The 12,740-nt window shown below is 50.9% G+C and overlaps 3 protein-coding genes across 3 annotated transcripts; 1 reads left to right on the top strand and 2 right to left on the bottom strand.

Annotated features, from left to right (window-relative positions):
• Positions 1–2,009: 2,009 nt before the first annotated feature.
• LOC9635092 (pentatricopeptide repeat-containing protein At1g09900) lies at positions 2,010–4,651 on the bottom strand. The gene has a single exon (XM_024664873.1). It carries the CDS (start codon positions 4,545–4,547, stop codon positions 2,103–2,105), a length of 2,445 nt encoding a protein of 814 aa, XP_024520641.1. The 5' UTR covers positions 4,548–4,651; the 3' UTR covers positions 2,010–2,102.
• A 2,741-nt stretch (positions 4,652–7,392) lies between these two features.
• Positions 7,393–11,226, top strand: LOC9635064 (transcription factor TCP8). The gene has a single exon (XM_002991111.2). The coding sequence runs from the start codon at positions 8,132–8,134 to the stop codon at positions 10,169–10,171; it is 2,040 nt and encodes a 679-aa protein (XP_002991157.2). The 5' UTR covers positions 7,393–8,131; the 3' UTR covers positions 10,172–11,226.
• Positions 11,202–12,062, bottom strand: LOC9635091 (probable prefoldin subunit 5). Its single transcript, XM_002991082.2, has 4 exons — positions 11,831–12,062; positions 11,663–11,766; positions 11,494–11,571; positions 11,202–11,416 (listed from the first exon to the last, which is right to left on the bottom strand). The coding sequence occupies exons 1-4, from the start codon at positions 12,021–12,023 to the stop codon at positions 11,333–11,335; spliced, it is 459 nt and encodes a 152-aa protein (XP_002991128.2). The 5' UTR covers positions 12,024–12,062; the 3' UTR covers positions 11,202–11,332.
• Positions 12,063–12,740: the final 678 nt, after the last annotated feature.

Here is a 12,740-nt window from a genome sequence, read left to right as displayed (position 1 = left end):
AATAATTATGAACAGTCATTATCTTATGATGCTACAAGAGGTGTTGCTCTTACACAAATTAAGCGAATACCAAATGCTAATGAATTCTGTGAGCAAAGAAATAGGGATATAGTTAATGGAATCTCAATTTATCGTAGTTTAAATAATTTACTACGAAGATATAGACATGTTATTGATAACACACGTTCAAATTCTTGTAGTATCAACACTCATAACTATCGAATTCAATACTCCTTTTTCTTTTTTAAGAATTTGCTAAATTCAATTTTATCATATTACAATCCACTCTTGATTGGAAATAGATGTGATGATAAATTAAATGCAGGATTTATAAATAATATAATTTTTAAAGGCCAATTTATGATATCTCCAAATGGAAAAAACATATTATTAGTAGAGTCAAATTGTAAAGTTTCACTTTACTCTGGACAAAATTTTATATGGGAAACAAAAACTGCAAAACGTTATTATGGTTTATGTTTTCTTAAACTTCAAAATGATGGTAACCTTGTATTATATACAGAAGAAAATATAGTAATGTGGTCTATTAATAAATATTGCTCTAACACTCCTAATTGCTTTTTATTTACTTATCTTAGGCTACAAAATGATTGTAATTTAGTATCTTATATAATACATAGTGAAGAAGTTTGGTGGGATAGTAAAACATATAATCATGTTAAATGCTTAAATTAATTAAATTATTGTAGTTTTATATATAATATAACTATTTAAATTATAAAATTTAAAAACCTCAATTGGTTACTAAGTTTCATATCTTACATACATTATTTTGTAAACACAAAATCTATCAATTTAATATAATATATTATAATTTTAAATTAATTAATATAAATTATTTTATATAGAAAATTATATATTGCTATAGAAAAGATAGTCTTAAGTCACATATTAAATACTATACAGTTTTTTTAATTATTTAAGTAATTTCTTTTTACTTTAGTTAAAAAGTTTGGTGGGATAATAATACATATAATCATGCTGAATACTTAAATTATTGAAGTTTTATAAATAAAAATTAATTATTTAATAAATTAAATTTCTTACTTCTTAAGATTTTCTAAATTAACACAAAATCTATGCATTTAATAATTACAAAGTTTTTTTAAGTCACAAAATTAATCTACTATGATTGTGTGTTATACAAACTAATTCTACCATACCTCAAACAATTTTTAAACATGAGATGTATTTTGCGTATTTACCCAACGCATGTAATTAAAACTTATATTAAAAATTAGAGCAAAACAATACTCTTTTGAATGTAACTGACTTTTATATTGAATATGGTTAACTTTTTTTTTGTAATAATGCACTGCGAAAAGTATTATAACAAAATGCACCAAACGTTATGACCTTATTTGGATTACACCATAAAATTATGTAAACTTTGTGAAGCAAACAAAGTATTTAATACATATAAATAACTAATTTAATCTAGTTATTTTTAAAAATTAATTAATTGAAATATATTTAATTTGTTTTGTGCATTTGATTTGCTAGATACACATGTAATTGCTTTTTGTTATATATAACTTGGCCCTCACAGTATATATATTATTTTAGATTATCTTTTTTAGTTGCTAAATACTTTGGCCAGAGTTATTTTTTAAATATTGTAAATGGAATAGATAAAGCAACATATAGGTTTTTGGTCCAGGTTATATAGCATTAAGAAAACATTTTTAAACCAAATTTTATGTGTTTGGAATCTTAATTTTAATGGTTCAAGGCATGTGCATGCATGCACAATTCAATTAATACTTAATTACTTTATATTATATACACTTTATAAGGATTCTAACTGAATTATACTATTTGAAAAATTCTTTTTATAATACAATATTCAACTCTTTTTGACACTTATGTGTGCTGTAAGTACTGAAGAATATGAATAATAAAAATACAATAGTTTATTAATATAATTCAATATATAAAAGATTAAATTGTAGTATCCAAGTGTATTTTATATATATTCCAATATAATATTGTTTTGGTTAGAAATTGCTTTATTCAAATTATATACTAATGAAAAGGTACAATTGCTTCAAATGTTTGGAGAGTTAGAATATGCATGCTCGTTAACGGTACCCAAGTTGGACCATTTGATCTAGCACTAGGTGCCGCAGCTCATGCAAATCCTTGCTCTTCTTGAGCCCCTCTAGCAAGATGCTATAAGTTATATGATCTGGAATGACACCATTGTCAATCATCTCCTGGAAGTAGTCCAGCGCCTCGGCCACCCTGCCCGCCTTGCACAGCCCATCAATAAGCGAGCTGTACGCAATGGTATCCAGCGCGGTACCGCCGGCGGCAACACACCTCGCCTTGGCCTGCTCCAGCAGCACCACCGCCGAGTCCACCCTCTCCATCCTACACATCCCGTGGATCAGGATGTTGTAAGTCACGGCACTGGGAGCGCAGTTACTCCGCTCCATCTCCTCCACCAGCTCGATCGCCTCGTCCAAGTGATTGAGATCGCACAGCCCCTTGATGAGCGAGTTGTAAGTCATGGTCGATGGCGGCGTCCCCATCCGGACCATCCTGGCCAGCAGCAAATGCGCCTCGTCCACTCTCCCGGCCTTGCACAGCCCGTCTATGAGCGTGCTGTACGTCACGACGTCGGCGTCACAGCCATCGCCGGCCATCACCTCGTAGAGATCAAACGCCTCGTCCACCTTGCCGGCCTTGCAAAGCCCGTCGATGAGCGTGCTGTAGAGGATCACGTCGGGCGGGCAGCCGCGCGACTTGACGTAGAGCAGCAGGCGGCACGCCTCGTCCAAGCGGTTGGAGCGGCACAGCCCGTAGATGACGCTGCTGTACGTGACCACGTCGGGCTTGATACCGCCGGATACCGCGCGGCGCAGCAGCGCGATGCTCTCGTCCACCTGGTCCGCCTTGCACAGCCCGTTGATGAGCATGTTGTAGATCATGAGGTCCGGCGTACCGCCCTTGTCGATCATGTCGGCCAGCATCGCGCACGCGTCCTTGACTCGCCCCACCTTGCACAGCCCATCGATGAGTGTACCGTACGTCACGACGTTGGGCGTACAGCCGCGGCAAGTCATGTCGCGCATGAGCGCCAGCGCGTCGCTCACTCGCCTCGCGCGGCACAGCCCATGCAGCAGCGAGTTGTAAGTCACCAGGTTGGGGACGCATCCAGCGTCGAGCATCTCGCGAAGAACTTCCCAGGCCGCCGCCACCTTGCTCTCCTTGCAAAGCCCATCCACCAGGATCGTGTAGGTGATCACGTCCGGCGAGCAGCCGCGAGCTTTCATGGATTCCAGGAGCTCCACCGCCTGGCTCACCCGGTTGGCCTTGCACAGCCCATCGATGAGCACGCTGTAAGTGATCACGTTTGGCGAGCAGCGATCGTCCATCTTGCGGAAGAACTCCAGCGCGGTCTCGATCTTCCCGGCGCGGCACAGCCCAGTGACGAGGATGTTGAAGGAGATCACGTCGTGGGAGCGGCGATCCAGCATCTCCTGGAAGAGCGCCATGGCGCGCTCGAGCTTGCCAGTCCGGAAGAGCCCATCTAGCAGCGTGTTGTAAGTCACCATCGATGGCGAGCACTCCACGCTCTTCATATGCTCGAAGAGCTCCTGCGCGCGATCGGGCTCGTTGTTCTTGCACAGCCCATCGATGAGCGAGTTGTAAGTCACCACGTTTGGCTCGCATCCATGGTCCCGCATCTCGTGTAGGATGGCCAGCGCTTGATCCAGCCGCTTCTCCTTCCACAGCCCCGAGAGGAGCGCGGTGTAGATCACCGTGTCCGCCACGATCCCGGAGCCTTGCATCGCGCGGAAGCACCGCAGCGCGTCGATCGACCGCTTGGCCTTGCACAGCCCGTCGATCAAGATGCTACACAGGAACACGTTGGGCACCAGGTTCTTGGATCGCATCTCGTCGAAGCATCGCTGGGCTTGATCGATCTCTCCGCCACGGCAGAACCCCCGGAGGAGCGCCGCGTAGGTGTAGACATCGGGCTGGCAGATTGGGAGCATCTCCTCCGTGAAGATCCGATAGGCCTGGCGATGCCTGCCCGATTTCACCAGCGCCTCGAGCAAGCAATTGTAGCAGAAGGTCGCGGGATGGATGTGATTCGAGGCCCAGTAGAAGAAGATGAGCGCGGCATCGGCATCCTTGAGATTGAGGAGGACTCGTCCCACGGATGTCACGGACAGGCGGCGAGACCTTCGCGAGGAGGAGGAAGAACTCGGCGAGCACACCACTAACCTGGTTAGGGTTTCTTGCGTCTCTTGCGCGCTCCTCGTTCGATGCCCCGACAGCGCCTCCAGGAAGCTCTTCTCCAGCTCGCGATCGCCTTTCCGCGATTCATTCTCCAAATGCTGCTGCTGCTCACCGCGATCGTGCTGCTGGAGCTGCGAGAGGAGCGACTGGGAATGCGGCGGCGGCGGCGGCGGCGGCAGTGGAGTCGCATTTCCCGGATTGCTGGAGCCGATTCCGCGGGGAATCTGGTGATGGCGCGGCGGGAGCGGCCCTAACGCCGCGGCCACGGCCGCCATAGCCGCCAAGAACAACAAGGATCTTATCCACACGACGCCACGTGGCGGCCGACGGGGCGGGAAGGCCACGCAAGCATGCCCTAGCGAATATTCTCCAGAATTGAAAAGCTGACACCGCCAAAATTCAAAATTTTTCGAGTCAAGGGGGAAAAGATGCGAAGAGGAGCTTGTCTTGTGAATTGCGATTGATCGTCTTCCAGCGCTTTTCTGGCGCCAGTGGCAGAGTACCAAAAAACCCTTTTGTTGGTAGCAGCAGCGGCAGTGGCGCAGTGTGGCAGTGGGCGCGCGCGCTCTCCTCCGCGGAGCTCCGCCAGAGCGCAGTAGCGCCACTCCCTTGTAATTCTGTCCTCCATCACTCCTTCCACTCATATCGATCCAATCGCTTCGTAGCTAGGACCGCAGTGCAAGAGCTTTTCTATAAATCCAAGAACAAGCACGCATTTTTGTTGATCTCTACCAAGAAAAAGATCTCTACCAAGATAGTTTTAGATCTTTTCAGGCAGGATATTGTTATATACCATTATAATCTTTGGAGTCTCAATCCTGTGCTTCTAGCTGGGTGCTAAAACGTAATAACAGTCTTAAATGCTCTACTATAATGTCCAATGTCTATGTCTATTTCGTTAAAATCATAATATTGTGGCCAGGAAATAAAAAGCATAAATATGAAATTGACTCACTAACCACTTTTTCATGATTTAAACATTGCCTCGATTCATCACCCCCTGGCTAGAATTCCTTAAACAACTGCTTAGTGCCAAGCATCTTGGATTCATTGTCTCCTCGAGTATATTACATGCTGTTGACTTGTGGCGTTTGTTTATTCGCCACTCGGCATGATGTCACTCAGCTTGATTGATTGATGCCAACTTTTGCCAAGCAAATCAAATATTCCTCCACATCTAGCTGCATAAGTAGCGTAGAATATAGAGAGCCACGAACCCAACCATGGAAGCTGGAACCATTCTCTCGCTCGCCCAGCGATGGAAGCGGTGTTGGGAATCCACTGGGAAAGAATTTCCACCCTCCGGCTCGAGGAACAAAACAACTGTTTCGAGTTTCTCCGCCCGCTTAGACAAATCCGAGGTTTTAAACCTTTCCTTCGATCAAAGCGACCTCAACTCCGAGAGAAGTTTTGCGACAAGCACCAGCACGGGCGTTGAAATTCCGGGAGCTTATACGCGTACGGGCGGTGTACGGCGTGCTTGGGGCCAAACGAGCAAATCTTTGTCTATTCTCGAGCGCAGCGAGGTAGAAAAAGGATCACGAGCGATTAAGTCGTATTCAACCAAAAGCTTGCGGGCAAACTAATTGATCCCCGCGATACCTATAACCACTGGCATTCCACCACCCACGATCGATCATAGATCCAGCCCCTTGCACCCAATTCTTTTATCTTTCTTTTCTCTTGATTCGATTGATCGCTAGTGCCCAAGTAAAGTAGTGGCGAATGATGCCGGGAAGTTGTTGCCCGGGCATTTTCTCCCCTAACTTTTTTTTACCATCCAAAACCCTACATACAAGAATTTGATGGAATGTATGAATCAAGGCTCCCTCCACCGACAAATCAGCGCTAGCGGGCATCGTTTTGGATGAATTCCCCCAAATTATTTCTATCCCCCCACCCGACCCGTTTTGTTCCTGTTTTTTTTTTGGCCGTGTCGTTGCCATTGGTGGGTTCGAATCCAATCAAACGAATATAATCGGCCAATGGCTAAGCAACAAAGGCCCGGTAGTTTAAATAGAAAGCCAGCCAAGCCCGCCAGCTACAAAGGGATCACGACACGATACCATGGTCACCGATCGATCGCATCGCAGCCGTCCAGCGCTTAACCCCTGGCCATACACATAGGACAAACCATTACAGGTCAACCTTTGGCAACTGTAATTCGGGTAAAAGTAAAAGGTTAAAGGCACCTACTAGAAGAAGAAGCGAAGGTAAGCTAGCTTCTTTTATTTCATCGGGCGAGCGAGCGAGCGCGCGCGCGCGCGCCGCCGCAGTAAATGTGACGGGTAAATCCGTGTCTTTCACGTCTTTCTTTCACCCGGGCGTGAGTGACGCAGTGGTGACGCGCGTCCACGTGGGAGATCCTACGCCTTGGATGCGACCGGATCGTGGCCGTTGGTGTCCTTGAAACGGTAAATCATTGGCCGGTAATAGCCGAGCGGGAGAGCGTCTATTAATCCGGGATTGGCCGCGTTGCTTTTTGGTCGGGCTGGGCGCGAATGGCATCGCGCCACGTGGCGCACGGGATGGATTTCTGTGCTAAATAGCCATTAGTCTTTTGATCATCGCGCGATCGATCGAGCGGGCGAGCGATCGAGGCGGCGATCGATTGATCTTCTCCCAGATGCTCTCTACAAAAGGCATCGGTTAGCAGGATTCATCAATCCCAATCGCGCTGCAGAGAAACATTTCGTGCTCGATCGAGGCAAGCTTTTGGTTTTTTGTCCGGGGCTAAAAAGCAGGGGAAGAGAGGGAGGAGGGAGAGAAAGAGAGAAGCATTAAAGAAATCGCGAGGAGGAGAGAGTAGCGTCGCGTCGGGTTGGGAGGTCACAGGCAGGCCAGCCTTGGGTCCCTCCAAAAAACACGAAGAACGACGGGACGACGGGCGATCCGCCCACCCAACCCAACCATTCCTCCTCTCTTCCCGATTCATCTACATGTTATCATCTACAGTCGCTAGAGGTGCGAGAGAGAGAGAGAGAGAGAGATCTTCACTCCTCCTACGCTTGATCTAGCGCTCTCTCTCTCTCGCCAATTCTAGCGCTTCCTCCCGGGTCGCGGGATCGCTGTCACAGGGGCCGATCATCCATCCATCGGTCGATCGATTGCAGGCGGCAAAAAGGGAGAGAGAGTGGTGCTGGGCCCGATCGGCGATGACGACGACTGTTGATTGAAGTGATGGAAATGGAAGCGCTGCGACGAGGAGAGGCTATGGGCCCGGATCGTCGCGTCGTCGCCTTTGTCTCTCTTTTGTGAGAACGAGAGCCAAACAAAGCCACGACCCCTGAGATATTCACACTGCCAGTGAAGAGCTCTCTCTCTTTCTCTCTCTCTCACTCTCTTTCTCTCTCTTCCTCACTCTCTTCTTCCGGGAAGAACAGCAGCACGGAGGAGTTCTAGCCTCTATAGGAGGGAACTTTAGGCGGTTTGATTGCTTACATCAAGGAAGCTTTTGCTGGATCCATCCACCGCTCGGGCAGCCAAGTGCCATAGGGGGGAGAGTTGGATTTTCCATCGATTTAGCAAGGTGGTCCTTGACGAGAATCTAAGGTTGATGGAGGTTTGCCATGGCTGGATTTCTCCCAAACCACAATAGCGGGGGTTTAACAGTGACAGGTCGCTCGCTCTTGTCTCCTCCCCTCTCCTTGTTGGAGCGTCTTGGGCGAATTCCTTCCTCTTTCGCGCTTCTTCCAAGAACACTGGCCCGGATACATCGATTGGAGTGATGGGCACTTGAGGGGAATTGCGCTACACCAAGGGGCTCTGATGGGCAGCGGCTGGGTGGGCTGCAAATGTCGCTGCTGCCGCCGCCGCTCGCTCGGATCTAGCTCGCCAATCCGCCCGGAAACCAGGCAGCATGAGGCGCGCCGGCGGTGACGCAGGAGGAGCAGCATTGCTACACCCGGGAGGATCCGTCAAGGCCGCGCGGGAGCGGAGGAATTGGCGGGGCAATGCTCGGGGATTTGCCCTCTGCTGGCATCTGCTGAGGCGAGGCGAGCGAGCGGGGTGCGGGCGTGGCGGGGCGGCGAATTCCAGAGGCGGCGGAGGAACAGTGGAGGATTTGCTCCGATTCGTGCCTGGATGCCTGAGCGTCACCATCGTCATCGTCTCTGTAGTTCATGCGGTACAGAGTTGGATCGCGTTCGTAGTTGTAGAGAAAGAGGACGAACAGGAAGAGGAGGAACAGGAGGAGAGTGGTGGTGGTGGTGGTCGAGCTAGTCGCAAGAATTTAGGGGCTCCTCGGCAGCGTATGGATCCTGCCAGCCATGGCAAATCCGACTCCCAAAGCTCGGAGAGTGGATTGTCCTCCCAGCAGCAGCAGCAGCAACAGCAACAGCAGCAGCAGCAGCAGCAGCAATTCTACCAGCAGCAGCAGCATCAACAGCAACGCTATAGATTGCAAGCTCAAGCCGCCGCCGCCGCCGCTGCCGCTGCGCAAGGCGGAGCTATCGCTCAGGCAATGGCGGCAATGGGAGGCTCCCAGCACGAATCTCCAATGGGGCCATCGGCGGAGCAGCCGGGAGGAGGAGGAGCAGGAGCCGCGGCGTCGGCTATAGCGGTTGGGAAGGCCGGCGGCGGGGGAGAAGCTCAAGAACAAGCGGCGGCGGCGGCGGCAGCGCCGCCCACGACGCCGCCATCCAAGCGCGCTAGCACCAAGGACCGGCACACCAAGGTGGAGGGGCGGGGGCGGAGGATCCGGATGCCGGCGGTGTGCGCGGCGCGAATATTCCAGCTCACGCGCGAGCTGGGCAACAAGTCCGACGGCGAGACGATCGAGTGGCTCCTCCAGCAGGCGGAGCCGGCCATCATCGCCGCCACGGGCACGGGCACCATCCCCGCCATCGCCGCCACGCTCCAGGGCTCGCTCCGGAGCTCCGGCTCCGGGAGATCCGCCAGCCTCCACACCTCCATCGGCCTGGCGGCGCTAGGGCAGCAGCAGCGGGAGGCGGCGGAGCTCGCGGCGGCGGCGGGGCACCAGCACCGGCTAGAGCAGCTCCGCCAGCAAAGCGCCGCCGCCGCCGCCGCCGCTAGGGCCGCCGCGGCACAGGGGTGGGCGACCGAGAGTAGCGAGGAGACGAGGCTGCGATCCGGGCTGTTAGGGCAGCCGGGGGAGGAGCTGGTCGTGGGCTTCCAGCACGAGGGGCTACTGGGCAGCGCTGGGGACGTGGACGAGGGCGGTAGCGGCGGTGGTGGCGGTGGCGATGGCGGCGGCGGTAGCGGCAGCCCCGAGAGCAGCGGCCACTACCGCAAACGTCCCCGGGGATTGCTGAGCAGCCTGAGGGATCCCCCGGATCCCCAGGGAATCACGCTCGGCCGGAGCCCCAGCGCCGCTGGGCGATCCACCCAGCAGCAGCAGCACCAGACAATGCAGCAGGGATTGATGGTGCCCAGCGCGTTTTGGATGCTGCCCACTGGCGGCGGCGGCGGCGGCGGCGGCGTGGCGGAGCAGGCAATCTGGACGTTTAATACCGCCGGCGGTGGGGCCGGCGGCGGCGGCGCGTCGCAGCTGTACCGCACGGCACAGCAAGTGACACAGGGCAGCCCGATGATGCCGCTAACGGGGTCCGTGCTGCCCGGCGGCGTGACGATCATGCCGCCGCGGATACTGCCGGGCCTCGACTTACAGCCGGGCGGTACCGGCGGCGGCGGCGGCGGCCACCACTTGGGACAACTCACGTCGATGCTCCTTGGCCAGCAGCCGCCGGAGAGCAGCCATCTGGGGATGCTGGCGGCGTTCCAGGGCGGCCCCTACGGTACGCGAGGCGGGCATCACGATCCGCAAGAACAGCAGCAGCAAATGCAGCAGCACCAACAGCAGCAGCAGCAGCAATCGCAGCAGCAGCAGCAGCAGCAACAGCCAGATAGTAGCCGAGATGACTCTCGATCGTCTAGGTAGTAGCAGGCCACACTCGAGGGATTCTTTCGTTCTTCTTTCTTCCGGGAGTTTTGCGAGAGTTCTGTCCTATACGCCATTGGGTGAGATCCCCGTCCAAATTCCAGCGCCAAGCCAAGGAAAAGAGTGGTTTTTCCTGATGGATTGAGTGGGAGCAGTGGCATAGCATCGATTGGATCGAGAGCCGAGAGCAGGTGGTGACAATTTCTAGATCTGGAGGGGGGAGACAATGCTGCTTCGCTGCCAAAGTTCTCTCACCCGCAAAAAGGCTCTTCGGTGGTTGGAGCAGCGTTTTCGAGCGATTCTTCCTTCCCACCGATCGATAACCAGGTTGGATCACCGATCGTCATCATCAGCCAGCAAGCAGTAGCAAGGGAAGACAAAGCGATTTTGGTTTCGTGGCAACCAACCGCTGTGGCGTCCACATCAAGAGGTGCGAGCCCGAAACAAAAGTTAGATCTGCTGCTCTTGCTGCTGCTGCCACTGCCACTGCTGCTACTGCCACTGCATTCATCATCACTCCTCCTCCCCTTTCGTTTTCCATCCATCACTCCCTCACACCACACTTTTTTCTTTTCTTTCTCTCTTCTCCTTTCCACCACTTTGTTTATCTATCTTCTTCCTGGCTTTCTCTTCTCATGATCAATCTTCTCTCTCGTTTAGTGTTGGATTGGAAGGAGAGATTTGCTGCTGCTTCCACTACACTCTTCTCTCATCACCACCATGATCGAGCATCATCGGGCATTATCATCTCTTTTCATCTCTTGGCAGAAAAAATACGTTTTTTTTTCCCTTCTCTATAGTCACCGACACCCATCAAAAGTTGCAAATATTCGTTCATTTTGGCCCCCTTTGTTGACACTCTTGCTGCTGTGCACCACCATCCGCGATCTCGATTCGTATACATGCCGCGTTGTGCGATCATGGAGGAGAGATTCTCTCTTCTCCGCTTTGTCGCGGGTGGTGGAGCGTAGAACGTAGTAGTGACAATCGGGTTTGTTGTAATAAGAGTTTCCAGCCAGCCGCGCCTGGATTGAATCAAAAGAGCATTCGGTGTTTTCACGCTGGTCGAAAACTTCCAAGAGTTTGCAAATGATCGCTCGTGAGAAGCGTCAAAAGTAGAAAAAGTAAGAGCTTCCTGGCTGATCCTGGTCTTGTTTGAAGTTACTTCGAGGCCATCACTTGGCGTAGCTTGGCTTGCAAAACCATATTGACTTGCTCGGCCACATTCCTCTTCTCGGAAGCTACCTGTTCGAGTTCCAGAAGAACAAAATCTCGCATCGGACACGAAGAAAGAACAAAAGAGAAACAAGGAAAAAGCTTACCTCCATCAGCTTCTCGTGGTTGGCTTTTAAGAAGTTGATTTTGCGGTCGCAGTAATCCTTCCCATCGGTGACAGATTTCTAGACACGACAGGAGAACTTGCGATGATCTCTCGTGGAAAGAAAAAACGAGGCTAGAAACTCTAGAAAGAAGAGAGAAAAACTTCCATACCTCAATGTAGTAGCCTGTTCCAACGTCTATAAGAACTTTCTCAACGTCTTGAAGCGTTCCAGGAACGTAGAGCGATGCCGTGAGTGGAACCAGGAGCTTCTTGCCTGAATTGATCGAAAAGAGAGAGAGTTAGAGCATTTTCATCGCGCTCCTAGCTACATTTCCCACCATTGGGATGCTGCGAGAGATTTTGGAGCGCCTTGGCAGCCATCTCGAATCGATTCGCTGCAGTTCTTATGTTGTTGACGCTGTCTTGGAGCACGCTGAGCTCGCCATCCACTTGATCCTTGACCTGCCGGATCTGATCCACGCTCAGCTTGCTCACCTCTTCCATCACGCCCGCGGCCGACGCGCCCGCCATAGCTCCCCAAGAAATATTAGGGTTCTTAGCTCTCCTCTCTACACCCTAGGCCAAAATATTTTGCCGATGATTCTTCTAGGACTCGAGCGATCGTCGTGGATCGTGGCGCGATCGATAGGCGCCGCGCCGCCACACCAGCTCCAGAGGAAGCATCGACCAGTGAGAAATGCGGCCCAGGATTCTTCTCAGGTTTTTTGCTGCTGTTTCATCTAGTCGATGCGATTTCCTTGTTTGCGTGCTCTAGGCTGGAGCGCCGCCAAGAATCTTCCCACTGCCGGATACTCTGGAGGAGAGCATTGATCAGGTAGGTGTTGCTGTTCTTGGGAAGAATGGAGAGGAATTCCTCACATTCCAGGCAAGAATCGCGTGCAAGCAAGCGATGAGAGATGGTTCCAAGCGTCTCCAACTTGAAATGCCGCTTCCATTGATCGGAGCTACCGACCTCGACGATTGGCCCGTAAGTTCTCTCGTTTGTTCTTTCGTTGCTCATGCTGTGGACTAGTGTGCTGTGCTTTGCTAGGGAGGAATCCAGCAGCGATTCAAGGCTGCGGCACCGATGGTCTCGTCTCTTCTCTCGAGGATCACTCCTGTTGAGAATGAAAGTTCTAGCGGTGGCGAGCTCAAAAAATACCTCATCGACGAAGGAGATGCCGTGGGTGCTTGGGAGAAAAAAAATGTAAGAGTTCTAGAGCGTTAAGTTTTGGTCTGATCGGATCG

Source organism: Selaginella moellendorffii, unplaced genomic scaffold (assembly GCF_000143415.4).
Source record: "Selaginella moellendorffii unplaced genomic scaffold, v1.0 SELMOscaffold_115, whole genome shotgun sequence".
NCBI classification, from domain to species: Eukaryota; Viridiplantae; Streptophyta; class Lycopodiopsida; order Selaginellales; family Selaginellaceae; genus Selaginella; species Selaginella moellendorffii.
Note: the sequence above shows the minus strand (reverse complement) of the source record. Positions and strands in the feature narration are given on the sequence as shown.